The sequence below is a fragment of the Coregonus lavaretus genome (genome assembly GCF_964263955.1).
Source record: "Coregonus lavaretus genome assembly, chromosome: 2".
Lineage (NCBI taxonomy): Eukaryota > Metazoa > Chordata > Actinopteri > Salmoniformes > Salmonidae > Coregonus > Coregonus lavaretus.
The window spans coordinates 32,928,834-32,955,327 of record NC_139989.1 but is presented as its reverse complement, the minus strand read 5'-3'; the positions used below and the strand labels follow the sequence as shown (position 1 = coordinate 32,955,327).

The 26,494-nt window shown below is 44.7% G+C and overlaps 1 protein-coding gene across 1 annotated transcript in view; it reads left to right on the top strand.

The window, feature by feature from the left end:
- Positions 1-26,494, top strand: part of LOC311138063 (LIM homeobox transcription factor 1-alpha-like) — a gene marked incomplete at both ends in the record, with an annotated part of 32,463 nt that overhangs the window by 5,498 nt on the left and 471 nt on the right. The window contains 4 exons of the mRNA XM_084172715.1: positions 25,083-25,315; positions 25,546-25,706; positions 25,813-25,890; positions 26,153-26,270. Of these exons, the coding sequence (XP_084028841.1) occupies positions 25,083-25,315; positions 25,546-25,706; positions 25,813-25,890; positions 26,153-26,270 (590 nt within the window). The remainder of the gene's footprint in view (positions 1-25,082; positions 25,316-25,545; positions 25,707-25,812; positions 25,891-26,152; positions 26,271-26,494) is intronic.

The following is a 26,494-nucleotide window of genomic DNA, read 5'->3' as shown; positions in this document are numbered from 1 at the left end:
TGGAGGAGAGAAGGAGAGGAGAGAGGGAGGGAGGGGATGAAGGAGAGGAGAGAAGGGAGAGGGAGGGAGAGACAGAGGGATAGATGAAGGGGGATATAGAGTGGAGACGGAGAGGAGATTAGTAGAGAAGTTTTCTCAGTTGCTGCTTCTTTGGAAATTCTTAGCATGTTAATAATTCCCAACCTGAAAACTAAGATGAGTGTGTGTACCGTGTGGGTGTGTGTGTACTTGTGTGTGTGCGCGTGCATGCATGCGTTCAACTTGTGCGTGCATGCATGTATGTGGTTGTGTGTGCATTCGACTTGTGCATGCGTGGGTGGGTGGGTGGGTGTGTGTGTGTGTTGGTGGTGTGTGTGAGATCCCCAGGGACGGACGGCTGAAGGACGTAGCCTGCAGGTCGTTATCATTGTTGTGAAAAGTGTCAGACGACGTCCAGCCGCACAGACTCTCCCACTGTAGCAGACATCTGGAGGAGGGAGGGAGAGAGGAGTGGGAGGGAGGGAGGGAGGGAGGGAGGGGGGGAGGTAGGTAGAGAGGAGTGGGAGGGAGAGAGGAGTGGGAGGGAGAGAGGAGTGGGAGGAGGGGAGAGAGGAGAGGGTGGGAGGAGAGGAAGGGAGGGGAGGATAGAGGGAGGGAGGGGATAAAGGAGAGGAGAGGGGGAGGGAATGGAGGAGAGGAGAGGATAGAGGGAGGGAGGGGATAAAGGAGAGGAGAGAGGGAGGGAGGGGATAAAGGAGAGGAGAGAGGGAGGGAGGAGATGAAGGAGGGGATAGAGGAGAGAAGGAGAGGAGAGAGGGAGGGGATGAAGGAGAGGAGAGGAGGGAGGGAGGGAGGGAGAGACAGAGGGATAGATGAAGGGGGATATAGAGTGGAGACAGAGAGGAGATTAGTAGAGAAGTTTTCTCAGTTGCTGCTTCTTTGGAAGTTCTTAGCATGTTAATAATTCCCAACCTGAAAACTAAGATGAGTGTGTGTACCGTTAAGGGGTAATTTGGGTGAGGTGTTAGTAGGGGGAATTGGAGTGCGACAGATAAGTGTCTGTTACTACAGTGCCTTCAGAAAGTATTCATACCCCATTACTTTTTCCACATTCTGTTGATACAAGGTGGGATTAAAATGGATTTAATTGTCAACGATCTACACAAAATACTCTGTCAAAGTGGAAGAAAAATTATTACATAAGTATTCAACCCCCTGAGTCAATACATGTTAGAATCACCTTTGGCAGCGATTACAGCTGTGAGTCTTTCTGGGTAAGTCTCTAAGAGCTTTCCACACCTGGATTGTACAATATTTGCACATTATTATTTTTGAATTTCTTCAAGCTCTGTCAAATTAGTTGTTGATCATTGCTAGACAGCCAAGTGTTGCCATAGATTTCCAAGTCGATTTTAAGTAAAAACTGCAACTATGCCACTCAGGAACATTCAATGTCATCTTGGTAAGCAACTCCAGTGTATATTTGGCCTGTTTTAGGTTATTGTCATGCTGAAAGGTGAATTTATCTCCCGGTGTCTGTTGGAAAGCAGACTGAACCAGGTTTTCCTTTAAGATTTTGCTTCTGCTTAGCTCTATTCTGTTTATTTTTATCCTAAAAAACTCCCTAGTCCTTGACGATGACGAGCATACTCATAACATGATGCAGCCACCACCATGCCTGAAAATGTGAAGAGTGGTACTCTGTGTTGGATTTTCCCCAAACATAACGCTTTGTATTCAGGACATAAAGTCAATTTCTTTGCCACATTTTCTGCAGTATTACTTTAGTGCCTTGTTGCAAACAGGATGGATGTTTTTGAATACACTTGTGGAGTAACTACAACATTGTTGATCCCATCCTCAGTTATCTCCTATCACAGCCATTATACTCTGTAACAGTTTTAAAGTCACCATTAGCCTCATGGTGAAATCCCTGAGCGGTTTCCTTCCTCTCCGGCAACTGAGTTAGGAAGGACGCCTGTATCTTTGTAGTGACTGGGTGTATTGATACACCATCCAAAGTGTAATTAATAGCTTAACCATGCTCAAAGGGATATTCAATGTCTGTTTTTTTTATGTTACCCATTTACCAATAGGTGTCCTTCTTTGCGAGGCATTGGAAAAACTCCCTGGTCTTTCTGGTTGAATCTGTGTTTGAAATTCACTGCACGGCTGAGGGACCGTACAGCTAATTGTATGTGCGGGGTACAGAGATGAAGTAGTCATCCAAAAATCATGTTAAACACTATTATTGTACACAGTGAGTCCATGCAACTTATTATGTGACTTGTTCAGCACATTTATACTCCTGAACTTATTTAGGCTTGCATAACAAAGAGGTTGAATACTTATTGACTTAAGACATTGCAGCTTTACATTTTTTATTAATTTGTAAAAATGTCTAGAAACATAATTCCATTTGACATTATTGTGTGTAGGCCAGGGACACAAAATCTCAATTTAATCGATTTTAAATTCAGGCTGTAACACAACAAAATGTGGAAAAAGTCAAGGGGTGTGAATACTTTCTGACACCTACAGTTTAGGTGTTACCCATGAGTTTAGGTGTTTAAGAAAATCTTGCTGATCGCATTCGATATTGGTACATCCATATAATTGTTGAAAGTATAGAATGAGTGGCCATGTTGTATTGTCTAACCTAGGTCTAAGGCCTAACCTATACAGAGTAGACTTGCTCCCATGTTGTAAGTAGGCTATAGAATGAGTGCCCCATCTTGAGTCTCTCTATATAGTGTGTATATATGTTGAGTCACTCTCTACAGTGGTTGCGGAAGTATTCACCCCCTTGGCATTTTTCCTATTTTGTTGCCTTACAACCTGGAATTAAAATTGATTTTTTTGGGGGGGGTTTGTATCATTTGATTTACACAACATGCCTGCCACTTTGAAGATGCAAAATATTTTTTTCTTGTGAAACAAACAAGAAATAAGATAAAAAAACAGAACTTGAGCGTAACTATTCACCCCCCAAAGTCAATACATTGTAGAGACACCTTTTGCAGCAATTACAGCTGCAAGTCTCTTGGGGTATGTCTCTATAAGCTTGGCACATCTAGCCACTAGTATTTTTGCCCATTCATCAAGGCAAAACTGCTCCAGCACCTTCAAGTTGGATGGGTTCCGCTGGTGTACAGCAATCTTTAAGTCATACCACAGATTCTCAATTGAATTGAGGTCTGGGCTTTGACTAGGCCATTCCAAGACATTTAAATGTTTCCCCTCAAACCGCTCAAGTGTTGCTTTAGCAGTATGCTTAGGGTCATTGTCCTGCTGGAAGAATTTCCCTGTATTTAGCGCCATCCATCATTCCTTCAATTCTGACCAGTTTCCCAGTCCCTGCCCATGGATGGTGTTCTCGGGGGGGATGAGAGGCCAGACATAGCGTTTTCCTTGATGGCCAAAAAGCTCAATTTTAGTCTCATCTGACCAGAGTACCTTCTTCCATATGTTTGGGGAGTCTCCCACATGCCTTTTGGTGAACACCAAACGTGTTTGCTTATTTTTTTCTTTAAGCAATTGCTTTTTTCTGGCCACTCTTCCGTAAAGCCCAGCTCTGTGGAGTGTACGGCTTAAAGTGGTCCTATGGACAGATACTCCAATCTCCGGGTTATCTTTGGTCTCTTTGTTGCCTCTCTCATTAATGCCCTCCTTGAGTGGTCTGTGAGTTAAGGTGGGCGGCCCTCTCTTGGCAGGTTTGTTGTGGTGCCATATTCTTAAAATTTTTAAATAATGGATTTAATGGTGGGATGTTTAAAGTTTCTGATATTTTTTTATAACCCAACCCTGATCTGTACTTCTCCACAACTTTGTCCCTGACCTGTTTGGAGAGCTCCTTGGTCTTCATGGTGCCGCTTGCTTGGTGGTGCCCCTTGCTTGGTGGTGCCCCTTGCTTAGTGGTGCCCCTTGCTTAGTGGTGTTGCAGACTCTGGGGCCTTTCAGAACAGGTGTATATATACTGAGATCATGTGACACTTAGATTGCACACAGGTGGACTTTATTTAACTTCTGAAGGTAATTGGTTGCACAAGATCTTATTTAGTGCTTCATAACAAAGGTGTCACGGTTTCGGCCGAGGCTGCTCCTCCTCCTGGTTCGGGCAGGCTTCGGCGTTCGCCGTCCCCGGAGTACTAGCTGCCACCGCTCTATGTTTCTGTATTTGATTGCTTTTGTCTGTCTGTCACACCTGTGTCTGTTTGGGTGTTGATTACGTGTCTTATAAGTTCCTTGTTTTGCTGTAGGGTAATTGTGTGTTGTTATCCTGTTGCCACTTTGTCTTTGCTACGTGTTTGTTTTCCGTGTCATTTCATGTTTAGTGTTTTACGCGTGTGCGTAATTTTCCCTCGCCACTTCGTGTTTTTCGAGGTCGGGGTTTTCTACTCGTATATTGAGACTATTAAAGTCTTGTTGGACTAACCTCTGTTTCCTGCGCTTGACTCCTCCACCACATCCACATCGGCATAGTGACAAAAGGGGGTGAATACAAATGCACGCACCACTTTTCCGTTATTTATTTGTTCACATTTTTTGAAACAAGTAATTTTTTTATTTCACCAATTTGGACTATTTTGTGTACATTTGAAGTCGGAAGTTTACATACACTTAGGTTGGAGTCATTAAAACTTGTTTCAAGGCCTACCTTCAAACTCAGTGCCTCTTTGCTTGACATCATGGGAAAATCAAAAGAAATCAGCCAAGACCTCAGAAAAAACATTGTAGACCTCCACAAGTCTGGTTCATCCTTTGGAGCAAAGGCCTGAAGGTACCACATTCATCTGTACAAACAATAGTACGCAAGTATAAACACCATGGGACCACGCAGCCGTCATAACGTTCAGGAAGGAGACGCGTTCTGTCTCCTAGAGATGAACGTACTTTGGTGCGAAAAGTGCAAATCAATCCCAGAACAACAGCAAAGGACCTTGTGAAGATGCTGGAGGAAACAAGTACAAAAGTATCTATATCCACAGTAAAAAAAAAGTCCTATATCGACATAACCTGAAAGGCCGCTCAGCAAGGAAGAAGCCACTGCTCCAAAACCGCCATAAAAAAGCCAGACTACGGTTTGCAACTGCACATGGGGACAAAGATAGTACTTTTTGGAGAAATGTCCTCTGGTCTGATGAAACAAAAATAGAACTGTTTGGCCATAATGATCATCGTCATGTTTGGAGGAAAAAGGGGGTGCTTGCAAGCCAAAGAACACCATCCCAACCGTGAAGCACAGGGGTGGCAGCATCATGCTGTGGGGGTGCTTTGCTGCAGGAGCCCAAGCATACTTCCAAAGTTGTGGCAAAATGGCTTAAGGACAACAAAGTCAAGGTATTGGAGTGGCCATCACACAGCCCTGACCTCAATCCTATAGAAAATTTGTGGGCAGAACTGAATAAGCGCGAACGAGCAAGAAGGCCTACAAACCTGACTCAGTTACACCAGCTCTGTCAGGAGGAATGGGCCAAAATTCACCCAACTTATTGTGGGAAGCTTGTGGAAGGCTACCAGAGACATTTGACCCAAGTTAAACAATTTAAAGGCAATGCTACCAAATACTAATTGAGTGTATGTAAACTTCTGACCCACTGGGAATGTGATGAAATAAATAAAAGCTGAAATAAATAATTCTCTCTACTATTATTTTGCTATTTCACATTCTTAAAATAAAGTGGTGATCCTAACTGGCCTAAGACAGGGAATTTGTACTAGGATTAAATGTCAGGAATTGTGAAAAACTGAGTTTAAATGTATTTGGCTAAGGTGTATGTAAACTTCAACTGTATGTCCATTACATGAAATCCAAATATAAATCCATTTAAATTACAGGTTGTAATGCAAAAAAAATAGGAAAAACGCCAAGGGGGATGAATACTTTTGCAAGGCACTGTATATATGTTGAGTCTCTCTCTATATAGTGTGTATATGTTGAGTCTCTCTCTATATAGTGTGTATATGTTGAGTCACTCTCTATATAGTGTGTATACAGTATATGTCTGTCTCTGTGAGAGACTTGGCACACGTCTTTACTGGTGACCTTCAGAAGATCAGTAACAATGTCTCCTTGTGTTCCCTGCAATCATTCCATCAGCACCGCACGCACGCACACACACACACACTCCACTCCCCGGCTCCCCCTCAACCGTGAGCAGGTGTGTGTACTGTATGATGTACGGGAGGAGTGTGTATGAGAATTTGGAGTGTGTATAAGAATTTAGCAGAAATAGTGGAAAGCTTGATATTGGAGGAAGATATTTTTTTTGCTGTAACCCTTTGCGATCTGGAGTTGTATGTGTGTGCTGTCGGTTGGGCTTTTTGTTTTATTTATTTTATCTGCTGTACGTTATTGCAAATGATCTCTTACTTTGGCATAGATTCAATCAGTTTATACAAATGCGACTCGTGCATCCAATGGCAATGTCCGAGATGGGTATAACACCAGGAGCCGCTTGATGATTTGACAGCTCCAATGCAGTTACACCTCCGACATCGCCTAAATAAAACAATAATACTGCTATACAGTTGTCGGTTATCGTGGGTTAAGGCGGATCTGATTTATTCGAGCCCTTACTGTATCATTCCCATAACACTCATAGTGCCCTTGTAGTGACCGACTGAGTCTCCTGAACCTGGGTCTCCTGTGTTAGTCCTAAAACTGTGTTAGCCTGCTGAGCTAAGCCTATGTATTAGCTTGGTGGGGGATTATGGTTGGACCTGAATTTAGGGTTAGGGTTATGGTTGAACCAGGATGTGGACTTGAAGCTAGGGTAAGGGTAGTGGTTGAAGCTAGGGTTAGGGTTACTCATTACGAGAGGAGCATGGTTCCACTCTGCTGTGCCCTGCTGTTTGCCTCCTCCCGCTACAGTAACCCTGTCTAGCCATTGTTTTCAAATATTTTCATATTTGTCCTTTTTTTTTTAGGCAAGAGGGTTGTGTGTGTGTTTTTATTACACACAATTTCCAAGACAGACCAAGAGACACAGACCGCTGCCCAGTATCCCCCAATCACACTCTGATAGACACACACACACATCCTCCACACACACTTCCCACAGAGCAGAGTCTCCAGGCTGACCCAGGTCTCAGACCAATAAAGGCCCAAAGGCCTGGGGGCCCGGCGGGTGACTAGACCCTGGAGGAGCCTGGAGCCCAGGTTCAATATCAGTCTAGAGTGGGGGGCTCTGAGGCCTACCTACACCCCCCCTCACCAGGCAGCACATAGTCTGCTCCTATTGCACACACATATGGGGTGGAGAGCAACATGTAGAACACTACAGTGGATATCACTGTATCATGATAGGTGGTGCTATTGTTGGTAAAAACACCATTGATGTTTTTAGTAATAGAGACAGTGGAGAGAGACAGGAAATGATAGTGAGAGGTTTGTGTGGAAAGTACGGGGGACTGGGATTTGATTCCACACTCACACAGGCATCTGCATCCAAGGTGATAGCGGCAGGTAACTGCTAGACCTAACCCTGGGGCCCCTCAATGCTCGGTCTAATAGATCACTCTGTGTGGTGGGAGACATGGAGACCCTGTCTGGAGCAGGGGAGAGGGGAGACTCCCACAGTCACACGGGAGCGGAGGCCCCAAGAGTCACAGCCAAGACCAACGTTCACTGACCAAACAATCTCTCAAACTGCCAGGCCAGAAGCCCACCCTCTCATTTTACGTGGTTCTATGTGGAGTCACTGTTGTCCTATGCTGGGATTGAGAACAGAGAAATCATGTCTTCCACACAGATACAGTATCTCTCCCACCCATCCCCCTCCTCCTGCCTCCCTCTCTCGCTCCCCCTCTCTCCATTACCTCATTCATCACTGTCTGGTTTGTAATAATATTTCTCGATTCCAAACCTCATTTCCCGCTCGTTGAGATTGATAGCAGTGATGACATCAATCAGTTTATCTCTCCGTTTATCCCTCGTTTTCTCTTAATCGTCTCTCCGCTCAGCGCCTCTTTGTGTCTCAGGACGGGAGGAGAGGGAGGGTGGGATGGAGGGAGGGGGTTGATTGGACACAGCGCTAATTACCAAATGTACTCAGCCACTCCAGTGATGACAAGTCTAAGAGAATAACTATATACAGTGGGGAGAACAAGTATTTGATACACTGCCTATTTTGCAGGTTTTCCTACTTACAAAGCATGTAGAGGTCTGTAATTTTTATCATAGGTACACTTCAACTGTGAGAGATTGAATCTAAAACAAAAATCCATAAAATCACATTGTATGATTTTTAAGTAATTAATTTGCATTTTATTGCATGACATAAGTATTTGATCACCTACCAACCAGTAAGAATTCCAACTCTCACAGACCTGTTAATTTTTCTTTAAGAAGCCCTCCTGTTCTCCACTCATTACCTGTATTAACTGCACCTGTTTGAACTCGTTACCTGTATAAAAGACACCTGTCCACACACTCAATCAAACAGACTCCAACCTCTCCACAATGGCCAAGACCAGAGAGCTGTGTAAGGACATCAGGGATAAAATTGTAGACCTGCACAAGGCTGGGATGGGCTACAGGACAATAGGCAAGCAGCTTGGTGAGAAGGCAACAACTGTTGGCGCAATTATTAGAAAATGGAAGAAGTTCAAGATGACGGTCAATCACCCTCGGTCTGGGGCTCCATGCAATATCTCACCTCGTGGGGCATCAATTATCATGAGGAAGGTGAGGGATCAGCCCAGAACTACACAGCAGGACCTGGTCAATGACCTGAAGAGAGCTGGGACCACAGTCTCAAAGAAAACCATTAGTAACACACTACGCCGTCATGGATTAAAATCCTGCAGCGCACGCAAGGTCCCCCTGCTCAAGCCAGCGCATGTCCAGGCCCGTCTGAAGTTTGCCAATGACCATCTGGATGATCCAGAGGAGGAATGGGAGAAGGTCATGTGGTCTGATGAGACAAAAATAGAGCTTTTTGGTCTAAATTCCACTTGCCGTGTTTGGAGGAAGAAGAAGGATGAGTACAACCCCAAGAACACCATCCCAACCGTGAAGCATGGAAAGGGAAACATAATTCTTTGGGGATGCTTTTCTGCAAAGGGGACAGGACGACTGCACCGTATTGAGGGGAGGATGGATGGGGCCATGTATCGCGAGATCTTGGCCAACAACCTCCTTCCCTCAGTAAGAGCATTGAAGATGGATCATGGCTGGGTCTTCCAGCATGACAACGACCCGAAACACACAGCCAGGGCAACTAAGGAGTGGCTCCGTAAGAAGCATCTCAAGGTCCTGGAGTGGCCTAGCCAGTCTCTAGACCTGAACCCAATAGAAAATCTTTGGAGGGAGCTAAAAGTCCGTATTGCCCAGTGACAGCCCCGAAACCTGAAGGATCTGGAGAAGGACTGTATGGAGGAGTGGGCCAAAATCCCTGCTGCAGTGTGTGCAAACCTGGTCAAGACCTACAGGAAACGTTACGCACGACGCAACGCGGAGTGCCTGGATACAGCCCTTAGCCGTGGTATATTTGCCATATACCACAAACCCCCGAGGTGCCTTATTGCTATTATAAACTGGTTACCAACCTTATTAGAGCAGTAAAAATAAATGTTTTGTCATACCCGTGGTATACGGTCTGATATACAGTGAGGGGAAAAAAGTATTTGATCCCCTGCTGATTTTGTACGTTTGCCCACTGACAAAGAAATGATCAGTCTATAATTCTAATGGTAGGTTTTTTTGAACAGTGAGAGACAGAATAACAACAAAAAATTGACTTGCATTTTAATGAGGGAAATAAGTATTTGACCCCCTCTCAATCAGAAAGATTTCTGGCTCCCAGGTCTCTTTTATACAGGTAACGAGCTGAGATTAGGAGCACACTCTTAAAGGGAGTGCTCCTAATCTCATCTTGTTACCTGTATAAAAGACACCTGTCCACAGAAGCAATCAATCAATCAGATTCCAAACTCCCCACCATGGCCAAGACCAAAGAGCTCTCCAAGGATGTCAGGGACAAGATTGTAGACCTACACAAGGCTGGAATGGGCTACAAGACCATCGCCAAGCAGCTTGGTGAGAAGGTGACAACAGTTGGTGCGATTATTCGCAAATGGAAGAAACACAAAAGAACTGTCAATCTCCCTCGGCCTGGGGCTAAATGCAAGATCTCACCTCGTGGAGTTGCAATGATCATGAGAACGGTGAGGAATCAGCCCAGAACTACACGGGAGGATCTTGTCAATGATCTCAAGGCAGCTGGGACCATAGTCACCAAGAAAACAATTGGTAACACACTACACCATGAAGGACTGAAACCCTGCAGCGCCCGCAAGGTCCCCCTGCTCAAGAAAGCACATATACAGGGCCGTCTGAAGTTTGCCAATGAACATCTGAATGATTCAGAGGAGAACTGGGTGAAAGTGTTGTGGTCAGATGAGACCAAAATGGAGCTCTTTGGCATCAACTCAACTCGCCGTGTTTGGAGGAGGAGGAATGCTGCCTATGACCCCAAGAACACCATCCCCACCGTCAAACATGGAGGTGGAAACATTATGCTTTGGGGGTGTTTTTCTGCTAAGGGGACAGGACAACTTCACCGCATCAAAGGGACGATGGACGGGGCCATGTACCGTCAAATCTTGGGTGAGAACCTCCTTCCCTCAGTCAGGGCATTGAAGATGGGTCGTGGATGGGTATTCCAACATGACAATGACCCAAAACACACGGCCAAGGCAACAAAGGAGTGGCTCAAGAAGAAGCACATTAAGGTCCTGGAGTGGCCTAGCCAGTCTCCAGACCTTAATCTCATAGAAAATCTGTGGAGGGAGCTGAAGGTTCGAGTTGCCAAACGTCAGCCTCGAAACCTTAATGACTTGGAGAAGATCTGCAAAGAGGAGTGGGACAAAATCCCTCCTGAGATGTGTGCAAACCTGGTGGCCAACTACAAGAAACGTCTGACCTCTGTGATTGCCAACAAGGGTTTTGTCACCAAGTACTAAGTCATGTTTTGCAGAGGGGTCAAATACTTATTTCCCTCATTAAAATGCAAATCAATTTATAACATTTTTGACATGCGTTTTTCTGGATTTTTTTGTTATTCTGTCTCTCACTGTTCAAATAAACCTACCATTAAAATTATAGACTGATCATTTCTTTGTCAGTGGGCAAACATACAAAATCAGCAGGGGATCAAATACTTTTCCCCCCTCACTGTACCACGGCTGTCAGCCAATCAGCATTCAGGGCTCGAACCACCCAGTTTATCATATACAGTATAACTGTGCCAGAAGATAATAATAATAGTAATAATAATAATATAATAATAATATGCCATTTAGCAGACGCTTTTATCCAAAGCGACTTATAGTCATGCGTGCATAAATTTATGTGTATGGGTGGTCCCGTGGATCGAACCCACTACCTTGGCGTTACAAGCGCCGTGCTCTACCAGCTGAGCTACAGAGGACCAAGATGGATAGTTAGTATGCACAGCGGAGGGAATGGGTTAAATCAAGCATAAGACATTATTCTGGCCCATACTGCTAAAACATATACTGCTAAAAAATATATGCCAAAACCAACAAAGCTGATTGATCAACACAACTGCAGTAAGCCTACTGTACAATGCAGCATACAGTCAGAACCGAAGCATAGCCGATTGCAGCCAATGATCTCCATTCTGAAGAATACTCACTTTTTTGAAGAATTGTTAGGAATTCATCCCAAGTGCACTCACTATAGTTCAGTCTGAGGGAGTGTAGGAGTGTGTTAGGGATATGTTGTTGGCCTTGGCTCATACACAGTCGTCCACAGGGGGTATGATCAGACAGACAGACACACAGCCAAGTTTAGTACTCCATATCCAGCCTGAGGAGTATTGTGGTTTTGAACACAAGGTCTTGTCTCTATCAGAAGTGACACTAAATGGCATTAAATTACTTCACTATAGTGCACTATATAGAGAATAGGTTGCCAGTATGGTCAAAAGCAGTGCCCCTATATAAGGAAAAGGGTGCTATTTCAGACACACTCCTTCTCTTCCACCAGACACACAGTAAGGGTTCTCACGTCACCTCCCAGCTCACGTCAACAGGTGATGAAAGAGGTGTGAAAGAGAGAGAAGAGGTAGGAAGAGAATAGAGATGGAGAGACCGAACCTTACAGTGATACATTTATATCAAGGCATGCATTGTGTCAAAGCTATACAGAGAGAAAGGACATAAAGATAATGGAGAGATGACTGAAAATGAGAAGAAGAAGTTGGATAAAATTGATAGAAGATAAATTGGGATAAAAGCAAGAGAGAGTGAAAGAGAAAGGTTTAGGAGAAGAAGACCGAGGAGGAGGAAGGTGAGGTGTGAGCCGAGGTGTGTCTGTGTCACCCCCTAGTAATATTGCCACAGTTTTTGCATAATGCCCGATGAATCCCCATCATCTGGCCTCCCCCACAACAATTTCATTACAGACAGCTAATAAATGTTTCATGGAAGAACAAGCTGCTCGCCTCGCCGTTATTAAATCTGAGATAATAAAAGAAGAAGAGCGAGAGAAAAAAAGAGAAAAGAAAAGATGGGGGGTGGACCCGAGAGAGGGAGGGAGAGGAGGGAGAGAGACAGAGAGCGGTGTCAACATTCTCAAATCGGGGGGCTGTATCTCCTGTTTCTGGGGCAACGGGTCCCCTCCCCTCCCCCGTCTCTCTCCCCCCTCCCCTGTCTCCCTCCCCCTTGCATCCCGCTCCGCCAGAGAGAGACAGGAAATTAGAAACCGCCAGACAGGATATTGCGTTCTGGTGGCCTGGGGATTAGCTGTTTTATCTAAACACACACACACACACACAGAGACTCATCCATATCCTCACACATATCCACACATTCCTCTCACACTCTCCCAAGCATCAAGCACAGTGTTCTGCACAGTTTTCAGTTTTTACTCTTTGCAGGTATGTTACATTTAGTCATGTTATACCATATCTGAGCTGTCATTAAAGGGTTGAGTCTTTCAGTCGAGATCAGATGTGGAGTATGGAGTATCTCAAGTATTATTAGGAACAGTGTAAATAGTTGCGCTGAGAAAAGCTAGGAGTCTATGGAGAGACTGGTCTGCTAATCATTAATAATATACCTTGATATTGTATTTTATACTAATCAGAGGGTCATTCATACTGTATACCTCAAAATGTTTGGAAATCAAATAAGACTGTCTGATTATACGTTGTCTATAAGTACACATAGGCTTTGACGGAAATGACTGGAGTGTGTGTGTGCGCACACGTACACACGCTTGCCTTCCATCTGCATGTGTGTGTGATTGCAAGTTGTTTCTGTTTGTATATCACTGTTCTGTGATGTACCGTGTCTGTGACCCATACACTCAAATAAATGCTGGGTTAAAAACAACCCTATTTGGTAACCCAATGCTGGCTAAATATTGGACAGAACACACACTGGGTTATGTGAATAACCCAACAAGTTGGGTTGTTGGGATTACCCAAACATGGGGTTAATTTAACCATCAGTTGGGTATTTTTTACTCTCATGCTGAGTTGATCTAGCAGCTGTTTTAATGTAATCCTTAGGTTATTTTCAACTCGATTTTATTGGCCACCTGTTATTTTGTTTTTACATTTTACACATTCTTCTATAATATGAAGATACTGTATTATAAACTGGGTGGTTTGAGCCCTGAATGCTGATTGGCTGACAGCCATGGTATATCATACTGTGTACCACGGGTATGACAGAACAGTTATTTTTTCTGCTCTAATTATGTTGGTAACCAGTTTATAATAGCAATAAGCTACCTAGGGGGTTTGTGATATACAGTGAGGGAAAAAAGTATTGCCCACTGTCAAAGAAATTATCAGTCTATAATTTTTATGGTAGGTTTATTTGAACAGTGAGAGACAGAATAACAACAAAAACATCCAGAAAAACACATGTCAAAAATGTTATAAATTGATTTGCATTTTAATGAGGGGAATAAGTATTTGACCCCCTCTCAATCAGAAAGATTTCTGGCTCCCAGGTGTCTTTTATACAGGTAACGAGCTGAGATTAGGAGCACACTCTTAAAAGGAGTGCTCCTAATCTCAGTTTGTTACCTGTATAAAAGATACCTGTCCACAGAAGCGATCAATCAATCAGATTCCAATGGCCAAGACCAAAGAGCTCCCCAAGGATGTCAGGGACAAGATTGTAGACCTACACAAGGCTGGAATGGGCTACAAGACCATCGCCAAGCAGCTTGGTGAGAAGGTGACAACAGTTGGTGCGATTATTCACAAATGGAAGAAACACAAAAGAACTGTTAATCTCCCTTGGCCTGGGACTCCATGCAAGATCTCACCTCGTGGAGTTGCAATGATCATGAGAATGGTGAGGAATCAGCCCAGAACAACATGGGAGGATCTTGTCAATGATCTCAAGGCAGCTGGGACCATAGTCACCAAGAAAACAATTGGTAACACACTACGCCGTGAAGGACTGAAACCCTGCAGCGCCCGCAAGGTCCCCCTGCTCAAGAAAGCACATATACAGGGCCGTCTGAAGTTTGCCAATTAACATCTGAATGATTCAGAGGAGAACTGGTTGAAAGTGTTGTGGTCAGATGAGACCAACATCGATCTCTTTGGCATCAACTCAACTCGCCGTGTTTGGAGGAGGAGGAATGCTGCCTATGACCCCAATAACACCATCCCCACTGTCAAACATGGAGGTGGAAACATTATGCTTTGGGGGTGTTTTTCTGCTAAGGGGACAGGACAACTTCACCGCATCAAAGGGATGATGGACGAGGCCATGTACCGTCAAATCTTGGGTGAGAACCTCCTTCCCTCAGCCAGGGCATTGAAAATGGGTCGTGGATGGGTATTCCAGCATGACAATCACCCAAAACACACGGCCAAGGCAACAAAGGAGTGGCTCAAGAAGAAGCACATTAAGGTCCTGGAGTGGCCTAGCCAATCTCCAGACCTTAATCCCATAGAAAATCTGTGGAGGGAGCTGAAGGTTTCGAGTTGCCAAACGTCAGCCTCGAAACCTTAATGACTTGGAGAAGATCTGCAAGAGGAGTGGGACAAAATCCCTCCTGAGATGTGTGCAAACCTGGTGGCCAACTACAAGAAACGTCTGACCTCTGTGATTGCCAACAAGGGTTTTGCCACCAAGTACTAAGTCATGTTTTGCAGAGGGGTCAAATACATATTTCCCTCATTAAAATGCAAATCAATTTATAACATTTTTGCCATGTGTTTTTCTGGATTGTTTTGTTGTTATTCTGTTTCTCACTGTTCAAATAAACCTACCATTAAAATTATAGACTGATCATCTCTTTGTCATTGGGCAAACATACAAAATCAGCAGGGGATCAAATACTTTTTTCCCTCACTGTATGGCCAATAGACACTACATGACCAAAAGTATGTGCACCTGCTCGTCGAACATCTCATTCCAAAATCATGGGCATTAATATGGAGTTGGTCCCCCCCTTTGCTGCTATAACAGCCTCCACTCTTCCGGGAAGGCTTTCCACTAGATAATAATATAATAATAATATGCCATTTAGCAGACGCTTTTATCCAAAGCGACTTACAGTCATGCGTGCATAAATTTTTGTGTATGGATGTTGGAACACTGCTGCAGGGACTTGTTTCCATTCAGCTACAAGAGCATTAGTGAGGTCGGGCACTGATGTTGGGCGATTAGGTCTGGCTCACAGTCGGCGTTCCAATTCATCCCAAAGGTGTTTGATGGGGTTGAGGACAGGGCTCTGTGCAGGCCAGTCAAGTTCTTCCACACCGATCTCGACAAACCATTTCTGTATGGATCTCGCTGTCATGCTGAAACAGGAAAGGGCCTTCCCCAAACTGTTGCCACAAAGTTGGAAGCACAGAATCATCTAGAATGCCATTGTATGCTGTAGCGTTACATTTCCCTTAACTGGAACTAAGGGGCCTAGCCCGAACCATGAAAAACAGCCCCAGACCAATATTCCTCCTCCACCAAACTTTACAGTTGGCACTGTGCATTCGGGCAGGTAGCATTCTCCTGGCATCCGCCTAACCCAGATTCGTCCGTCGGACTGCCAGATGGTGAAGCGTGATTAACCCCTCCAGAGAACGCGTTTCCACTGCTCCAGAGTCCAATGGCGGCGAGCTTTACACCAGCTCCAGACGAACAGTTCTTGTGCTGACGTTGCTTCCCGAGGCAGTTTGGAACTCAGTAGTGAGTGTTTCAACCGAGGACAGACAATTTTTGCACGCTACGTGCTTCGGCACTCGGCGGTCCCGTTCTGTGAGCTTGTGTGGCTTACCAATTCGCGGCTGAACCGTTGTTGCTCCTAAACGTTTCCACTTCCCAATAACAGCTGTAGCAGGGCAGTAATTTGACGAACTGACTTGTTGGAAAGGTGGCATCCTATGACGGTGCCATGTTAAGTCACTGAGCTCTTCAGTAAGGCCATTCTACTGCCAACGTTTGTCTATGGAGATTGCATGGCGGTGTGCTCGATTTTATACACCTGTCAGCAACGCGTGGCTGAAATAGCCGAATCAACTAATTTGAAGGGGTGTCCACATACTTCTGTATATAATGTACCACAGCTAACTTTCATCAAGAAACTTAAGCTGAAACTAGTGTAGCTGCAACTGAATGTCTACTTGCTATTAGTCACCGTTAGCGTCTTCACCATTGTCCGTGGCCTACACTATCCACCAGCCAGCTCTAGCTCTAGCCTGGACAATTCGTCGGCCAGTCTGCACAGCGTGCTATCGACCCAGAGCTTATCGGACTTTCTGCCGGAATCACTGGACCCTAGCGCCGGATCATCGCAACCAGCTAGCTAGCTGCAACCTGTTGTTGGCTAATTACCATTGCCCCATAGCAAGCACCAGTTAGCCTTGAGCTAGCCTCAGGCCCATCTCCCGGCTATCTACCTCTCTGTCAACCGGACGGGACCTCCTAGTGTTGACACTGAGCCCCGCCGATCCAACACGACTGGTTTGCCGACGAAATCGTCTGATGTGGTTTCAACTGGCTTCCCGTTGCGACGACCACGAAGATCCATCTGCTAGCCCCAGCCCGCTAGCACACGCAAACTACAACTGTGCTCCCTGCTAGCTGTGCTGAAGCACCAATTTGAACTGCTCTCGGACTCACATATTGCTGTTCACTGGACCTTATGATCACTCAGCTGCACAGCTGATGCCTGCTGGACTATTCCTTTAAATGGTACCCTGTCCTGTTTATTCTGTTTTGCCTCAGCCCAAACTTTATCGTTATTACCAGTTGTTGTCTTAGCTCTCTCTAATAACACCTGTGATTGCTTTATGCCTCTCTCCCTTGTCAATATGCCTTGCCTATTGCTGTTTGGGTTAGTTCTTATTATACAATTTCACTGTAGAACCCCTAGTCCCTCTCAAACTGCCTCAAATAGTTCCTTTGTTCCACCCCCCATACACGCCGAGACCGGCTCAATCGGTGCCTCCAGTGATGCTATCTCTTTCATTGTTACCCAACGCTTAGGTTTACCTCAACTGTACTCATATCCTTCCATATCCTTTTCTGTACATAATGCCCTGAATCTTTTCTACAACGCCCGGAGAACTGCCCCCTTTATTCTATGTACCCAACGCACTAGAAGACCAGTTCTTAAAGCCTTTAGTCGTATACTTATTCTAGTCCTCCTCTGTTCCTCTGGTGATGTAGAGGCTAACCCAGGCCCTGCAGCCCCCAGTATCACTCCTACTCCCCAGGAGCTATCATTTGTTGACTTCTGTAACCGTAAAAGCCTTGGTTTTCTGCACGTAAATATCAGAAGCCTCCTTCCTAAGTTTGAGTTATTCACTGCGTTAGCACACTCCGCCAACCCTGATGTTCTAGCAGTGTCTGAATCCTGGCTTAGGAAGGCCACCAAAAATTCTGAAATGTCCATCCCCAACTATAACATTTTCCGTCTAGATAGAACTGCCAAAGGGGGTGGAGTTGCAATCTACTATAGAGAGAGCCTGCAGAGCTCTATCATACTATCCAGGTCTGTGCCCAAACAGTTTGAGCTTCTACTTCTAAAAATCCACCTTTCCAGAAATAAATCTCTCACTGTTGCCGCTTGCTACAGACCCCCCTCAGCCCCCAGCTGTGCCATGGACACCATATGTGAATTGATTGCCCCCCATCTATCCTCAGAGTTCGTACTGCTTGGTGACCTAAATTGGGATATGCTTAACACCCCGGCCATCCTACAATCTAAACTAGATGCCCTCAATCTCACACAAATTATCAACAAACCTACCAGGTACAACCCTAAATCCGTAAACATGGGTACCCTCATAGATATCATCCTGACTAACTTACCCTCTAAATACACCTCCGCTGTCTTCAACCAGGATCTCAGCGATCACTGCCTTATTGCCTGCGTCCGTAACGGGTCCGCGGTCAAACGACCACCCCTCATCACTGTCAAAGGCTCCCAAAAACACTTCAGCGAGCAGGCTTTCCTAATTGACCTGGCCCAGGTATCCTGGATGGATATAGATCTCATTCCGTCAGTAGAGGATGCCTGGTTGTTCTTTCAAAGTAATTTCCTCTCAATCTTAAATAAACATGCCCCATTCAAAAAATACAGAACTAAGAACAGATATAGCCCCTGGTTCTCCTCAGACTTGACTGCCCTTGACCAGCACAAAAACATCCTGTGGCGTACTGCATTAGCATCAAATAGCCCCCGCGATATGCAACTTTTCAGGGAAGTTAGGAACCAATATACACAAGCAGTTAGGAAAGCAAAGGCTAACTTTTTCAAACAGAAATTTGCATGCTGTAGCACTAACTCCAAAAAGTTTTGGGACACTGTAAAGTCCATGGAGAATAAGAGCACTTCCTCCCACTGCACTGAGGCAAGGAAACACTATCACCACCGATAAATCTACAATAATCGAGAATTTCAACAAGCATTTTGCTACGGCTGGCCATGCTTTCCACCTGGCTACCACTACCCCGGCCACCAGCTCTGCACCCTCCGCTGCAACTTGCCCATGCCCCCCCCGCTTCTCCTTAACACAAATCCAGACAGCTGATGTTCTGAAAGAGCTGCAAAATCAGGACCCCTACAAATCATCTGGGCTAGACAATCTGGACCCTTTCTTTCTAAAACTAGCCGCCGAAATTGTCGCAACCCCTATTACTAGCCTGTTCAACCTCTCTTTCGTAGCGTCTGAGATCCCCAGAGATTGGAAAGCTGCCGCGGTCATCCCCGTCTTCAAAGGGGGTGACACTCTAGATCCAAACTGTTACAGACCCATATCCATCCTGCCCTGCCTTTCAAAAGTTTTTGAAAGCCAAGTTAACAAACAGATCACCGACCATTTCGAATCCCACCGTACCTTCTCCGCTATGCAATCCAGTTACCGAGCTGGTCATGGGTGCACTTCAGCCACGCTCAAGGTCCTAAACAATATTATAACCGCGATCGATAATAGACAGTACTGTGCAGCCGTTTTCATTGACCTGGCCAAGGCTTTCGACTCTGTCAACCACCGCATTCTTATTGGCAGACTAAATAGCCTTGGTTTCTCAAATGACTGCCTCGCCTGGTTCACCAACTACTTCTCAGATAGAGTTCAATGTGTCAAATCGGAGGGCCTGTTGTCTGGACCTATGGCAGTCTCTATGGGGGTGCCACATGGTTCAATTCTTGGGCAGACTCTTTTCTCTGTGTATATCAATGATGTCGCTCTTGCTGCTGGTGACTCTCAGATCCACCTCTACGCAGACGACACCATTTTGTATACATCTGGCCCTTCATTGGACACTGTGTTAACAAACCTCCAAACGAGCTTCAATGCCATACAACACTCCTTCAGTAGCCTCCAACTGCTCTTAAACACTAGTAAAACTAAATGCATGCTCTTCAACCAAACGCTGCTTGCACCCGCCCACCCGACTAGAATCACTACTCTCGACGGGTCTGACCTAGAGTATGTGGACAACTACAAATACCTAGGTGTCTGGTTAGACTGTAAACTCTCCTTCCAGACTCACATTAAGAATCTCCAATCCAAAGTTAAATCTAGAATCGGTTTCCTATTTCGCAAACAAAGCCTCCTTCACTCATGCTGCCAAACATGCCCTCGTAAAACTGACTATCCTACCGATCCTTGACTTCGGCGATGTCATTTACAAAATAGCCTCCAACACTCTACTCAGCAAATTGGATGTAGTCTATCACAGTGCCATCCGTTTTGTCTCCAAAGCCACATATACTACCCACCACTGTGACCTGTACGCTCTTGTTGGCTGGTCCTCACTACATATTAGTCGCCAAACCCACTGGCTCCAGGCCATCTATAAATCACTGCTAGGCAAATCCCCGCCTTATCTTAGCTCATTGGTCACCATAGCAACACCCACCCGTAGTATGCGCTCCAGCAGGTATATCTCACTGGTCATCCCCAAAGCCAACACCTCTATTGGCCGCCATTCCTTCCAGTTCTCTGCTGCCAATGACTGGAACAAATTGCAAAAATCTCTGAAGCTGGAGATACTCATCTCCCTCACTAACTTTAAGCATCAGTTGTCAGAGCACCTTACCGATCACTGCACCTGTACACAGCCCATCTGAAATTAGCCCGCCCAACTACCTCATCCCTATATTGTTATTTATTTTGCTCATTTGTACCCCAGTATCTCTATTTGCACATAATCTCTTGCACATCTAGCATTCCAGTGTTAATACTAATTTTAATTATTTGGCACTATAGCCTATTTATTGCCTTACCTCCATAACTTGCTACATTTGCACACACTGTATATATATTTTTTCTGTTGTATTTTTGACTTTGTTTTGTTTTACCCCATATGTAACTCTGTGTTGTTGTTTTTATCGCACTGCTTTGCTTTATCTTGGCCAGGTCGCAGTTGTAAATGAGAACTTGTTCTCAACTGGCTTACCTGGTTAAATAAAGGTGAAATAATAAAAAATAAAAAAATAAAAGGGCTGTGTCCAGGCATTCCACGTTGCGTCGTGCATAAGAACAGCCCTTAGCCGTGGTATATTGGCCATATACCACACCCCCCCTTATTGCATAATTATAATAAGGTATACCACCTTATTGTATCCCAACAGTGGAATTTACATAAGCTTTTAGGGAACTCATACACTTCTGTAAGCTTCATTGAAGCTAAACATGTGATAACTATACAAAAGAACAGATTAACAGGAATGACATTTACTCTCATGGGTGGCTAAAAATAACGATCTGAAAGCCACACTTCTACTAAACTAGGCCTCCAGTCTAATGATCTGACCCGCTGGATCAATAACCCAGCAACAATAACCCAGCAGTTTTTAAAGAAAACAACCCAACTAAGTGACCAAACGCCTGCAAAACCCAGCAGTTGGGTCAAACAACCCAGCATTTTTTTGAGTGTATGTGTCTGTTTTGTATGCGTGCACCTTAGTGTGTGTGTGTGTGTGTGTGTGTCACGAGTGTGTGTGTGTGTGTGTGTAGGTGAGCATGTGTGTGTGTGTTTGTGTGTATGTGTGTGTGTGGTGGCGGCGGCGGGGGAAGCGGTATCGTGGGGAATGCTGGGAAATTTTAATAACACAGAAGCAGTGCAGGGAGATTTAATAAAAGGAGATGATGTGATTACTGAGCCCTGGCTCTGAGCCATCCTGCTTCACAGTGCAATATCCGCTCACACACACACACACACACTTGCACGTGCACACACACACATGCACGATGCACGCACACACGCTCATATATACACACACACCAAAATAAAATTATACTAAAGCTATACTAAGATTGTAACATCCAGACTCACTGTACAGATACCATACCCACAACCTCAACCAAGCTTACATTCCCAATGTGCTAAAACAAACATCCACTGAACACTGACAATACAAAACCCAATACACATTTTCACTAATCCATTCACATGGATGGACACATACTGAACATGCATGCTTACGCACTCATAATTTCGGAGACACCTATATAGGCTTTATAAAGGGTTTATGAAGGCTTCATTATGCCTAAAAAGTCATGTTTCGTCTGAAGTGGGAACATTCATCTTGATAGCAGCCATGAGCCATTTCTCCTCTCCCATTGGTTATTGGGGATGCATCCCAAATGGCACCATATCCCCTATGAGCCCTATGGGTCCTGGTCAAAAGTAGTGCACTATATAGGGAATATGGTGCCATTCGGGACGCAGGTGGGTCTATTGTGAATTACACTTCTATTAGGGGGATTAGACTGATCTACTTAGAGACCTCCCTCAGTGACCGTTGCCTTCAGTTTCCAAGTTTAGTAAATTCTATAATATGTGGCACTATGAAATGGGATTAAAAACCAAAAAGCAGGACTTAAACACTGCAGAGGATTGTGGTCTGGTGACCGTTGTCCCAAGTCGCCTTTATTTGGAGTAAATTAGGTTATTATGTTCAGTAAATTCTGGAAGTATAAAATGGGATTAATAAAAAACAAACTGGGATTTAAAGGGGAAATCTGCAGTTCAAACAATAACAAAGCTGACACCCTGCCATTGATTTGGTAAATAGCTGAGGGATGGAGAAATGTAACTACTCTCAAATGTATACAGAACTATTGATGCAAGGACTGACATCTATGAGATCAAATGTATAGTTTTAACCAATATTTTGAGGCTATACAGTGTTTGTTTACAATTACTTTGTTTACAAACAAAGGAGTAAAGCAATCGTATATTTTGGGTAATGATGGGATAAGACAATTGAACTAAGCTAATGAGGCATAAGTTATATTCAATAATTAATGGGTACATGTCATGCATTTTAAAGTAAAAGAATAGCAGATTGCCCCTTTAAAACTAAAGATTCTGGTTTGTCATTTTCGGGGGTCTTGGATGAGATATTTTACTTACAATTTCTGTAGGTAATGAGGCAATTAAGAGTAGGCACTTGAGAGAACTTTCTGTGTGTTGCAGACAGAGACAGCTTTGTATAATGGAGTGTGAAGTGAATTGATGGTCGTGGTGGTAGTGGTGTTGCCTGGATTAGTGTTCAATTGGTACTCCTCGATTGTGTGTGTGAGTGTGTGTGTCTAAGTGTGTTTGGCAAGCGAGTGTGTTTGGTTAAGTAAGTATGTGTGACGGTGGCGGGCTGTGATTGGGGTAATTTTCGGGAGTGTTAGCTAGTTTGGCAGACAGATGGATTGAGATAGATTATCCGTGGCAGCTGTGGTTCGGACAGGACAAGATCACAGATTAGGAGTTCTAATGTGCCGACCTGGCTCACTCTCCTCTCCTCCTTTTCTCTTCTCACCTCTTCCCCTCTCCGCCCTCCAGATTTGGGGTAGCAACACCTTCCTCTCACCCAGTCAGAGAGCCTTAACACTTCTCTCCTTCTTTCCCTCCCTAACTTCCTCCATCTATCTCTCTGTCCCTAGTCATCCTGTCGCGTTCTCATCTCATCCAGTCATCCCTTGCCTCTTGCAATATTTCAACATAAATATTTTTCTCTCACACTCTTATTTTTATGGTCTCTCACTTTCTATGAGCGAAGTCTCTACACAGCAGACCTCTTGTTTGCAGTGTTGTTTAATGACCCAGGATTTCCCCAGTGTCAATATGTCATCATATGATTAGGCGTGGGCATGTGTGTGTTTTAGATATGGATAGTTATTGTAGAAATGTATATGGAAGTACTCACTCACTGTATATTGATGAGTAACCTGGGTTTCCTGTAAATGTATGTGTGAGTTTATGGGTCGGGTTAGGCTAGAGAGACCGAGAAAGAGTGTGTGTGTGTGGGGTGGTGGGGGGGGGGGGGGGGGGGGTCTGTTTGTTTGTGTGTGTATTTTGGTGTGTAAAAGAGAGAGAGAGAGAGATTAACCCCATGCTATGGCCAATCCCTGGTTATGAGTTTAAAGCGTCTGTCTGGGCATCGCACTGTTTAAACAACAATCTAATTAATCCTGTCTTTATTAGTTTCACTGAACTGCGAAGGAGAAGGGAGGGAGGGAGGGAGGGGGGAGAATTGGGAATCCTGTCAGAAAATACTGGAGAGAGAGGGAAGGAGGGATAGAAGGAGGGGGACAGAAGGAAAAAACAACTGGGATTTAAGAGGAATGTAAAAGCAGGAGTTTTGGGACCTTTAAATTGAATTGATATGTTGATGAGAAGGAGAAAATTAAAGGGGCGGGACACACTAGAGTGGTGGTGAAAGGACAAAAGGAAAGTAGACAACGAAGCCCCGTGAACGAGTGTGTGTGAACTGTAAAAAAAAAAAAAAAAAACTGTCCAAGCACGATACTTGTTTCACATGTTCTCTTCTTCTAAATCCTACTAATTGTGAATAATAGGTAATGATGGGCTAGAACACTGGACCAGCTCATTCAATAGATGAATGTAAAGAAGTAGTTAAAGACCTAGAATCCATCAACACTTCAGTGCAGGCTCCCTACACATCAGTTGACTACTGCCCCCCAGTGTCATCAGTGAAGAACAACGTCCCAAAGCATTACCACGTACTGTTATTGCAGTAAACAGATGTTAGCTACGTTACATGTTCAAGCTCTGTGTTCTGGGAAATGCTGATATGACATTTAATTAGATACTGTACACAGATTTGGTTGATAATCTCCACAGGTGCAAATTAGGTCTAATCTTTCAGGCAATCTGTGTCTGTCTCTCTGCCTTTGGGTGCGTTCCAGGTTGTCTTTAATTCAGTCGCTCGGCACATCTCAGAGGACTGCTAATATCATGTTAGCGTGGTTCCTTACTGAGAAGTTACAACACTCCTGCAAGCGATGTGAGACCTGATCATCTGCAGCCCGACTACAAAAAAAGACTGTTTGGAAGGACACCTCAAATGAGGCCTTAAAAGCTCTGCGCTGCTGTACAAAAAAAGACTGTTTGGAAGGACACCTCGAATGAGGCCTTAAAAGCTCTGCGCTGCTGTGTGGTCAAGACGGTGTCTTCTGCACATCTCAGAATATTACTTTATCATATTCCTACTGTGATTCTAGAGACGTTAAACTAACTCTTCTTCAGGACTGCAAAAAAGACAACCTGGAATGCACCCGACTGCAATAAAGGCAACTTATCTATAACACACTGGAACGCACCCTTTCCCACCTCTGTCCCTATAGGCTGTTTGTCAGGAAGTGCAGTGCGTGCCTGCAGGTGATTGGCCGCTCAGAGCTGATCATGCGTGTGCTGGGGCAGGTGTACCACCTGGGCTGTTTCAGCTGCTGTGAGTGTGAGCGCCGGCTGCAGCGCGGAGACGAGTTTGTCCTGAAGGAGGGACAGTTGCTCTGCAGAGGAGACTACGAGAAGGAGAGAGAGATGCTGGCTGCCATCAGCCCCACACCCACTGAGTCAGGTAACAGGACAAGACAGGGCAACCAATCAAATCAATCAATCAACCAATAAAATTACTGGACGAAATCTAGGTGGCACTTTATGTTACGGTACAGAAAGTGCAGGAGATTACATAATTACACAGTGATAACCTACTGACTTGTTTTTTCACTGGGATTCACTACTAGGCACCATTTGATACCAGTTTGTCTGTCAATTGAAGATCCCATTTTCTCTCTCCACACCCCTCAGTGAAGAGTGAGGATGAGGATGGTGGGGGCGGTTCTGTAGGGGGGAAGGGCGGCGAAGGGAAGGACCACAAACGGTCAAAGCGACCACGCACCATCTTGACCACACAGCAGCGCAGAGCTTTCAAGGCCTCCTTCGAGGTGTCCTCCAAACCATGCAGAAAGGTAAGCAGACCAGGCATTACACGGTTTTCTTTCTCTCTTTCTCGCTCTCATAAACACACAAACACAGTCCCATTTAGTGTCATGGCTTAATTTCTCTTATCTTCAGGTGAGAGAGACACTGGCAGCTGAGACCGGGTTGACGGTTCGAGTCGTGCAGGTGTGGTTCCAAAACCAAAGAGCAAAGGTGAGATATTTGACCTGTCCTGAATCCCCCCCCCCCCCCATGACACTAATACAACCAATAACACTAATCATGAATCTAATGGCGCAATTGCTCTGGAACTGCATGCTAACATTTATTTTAAAGGCTAAAGAACAGTTAAAGGGATAGTTTACCCAAATAACAATGCAATTTTGGTGAACAATCCTTTTAACGAACGACAGAGCAATAGCGCCATTGAGTCCATTATCAGTGTGCCAGTGTGTGTTTGTCCTGTGTGTTGCAGATGAAGAAGATAGCTCGCAGGCAGCAGCAACAGCAACAGCAGCAGGAGCAGGAGCAGCTGGGAGGGTCCAGGAGAGGGCCGAGCAGGGGGGGCCGACAAAGCAACGATGACAGTGAGGGTAAGACGGGGAGACAGAACAGGGGTTTCCCAAAAGCCTTGTAAATAACTGGTACTTAACTCGTAGAACGGTAGATATAGAAGTGCTTAATTTGGCAATTTTTGTTCATTCATGCACAGGAAGATTAGTCTTTCAGTACAAACGTAACAATTAAAAGAGTAGCTTGCCAAAGTAGCAAAGGTTTCAGGAAACTCCCCTCTAGGCAGGTGAAACAATGTCTCTGG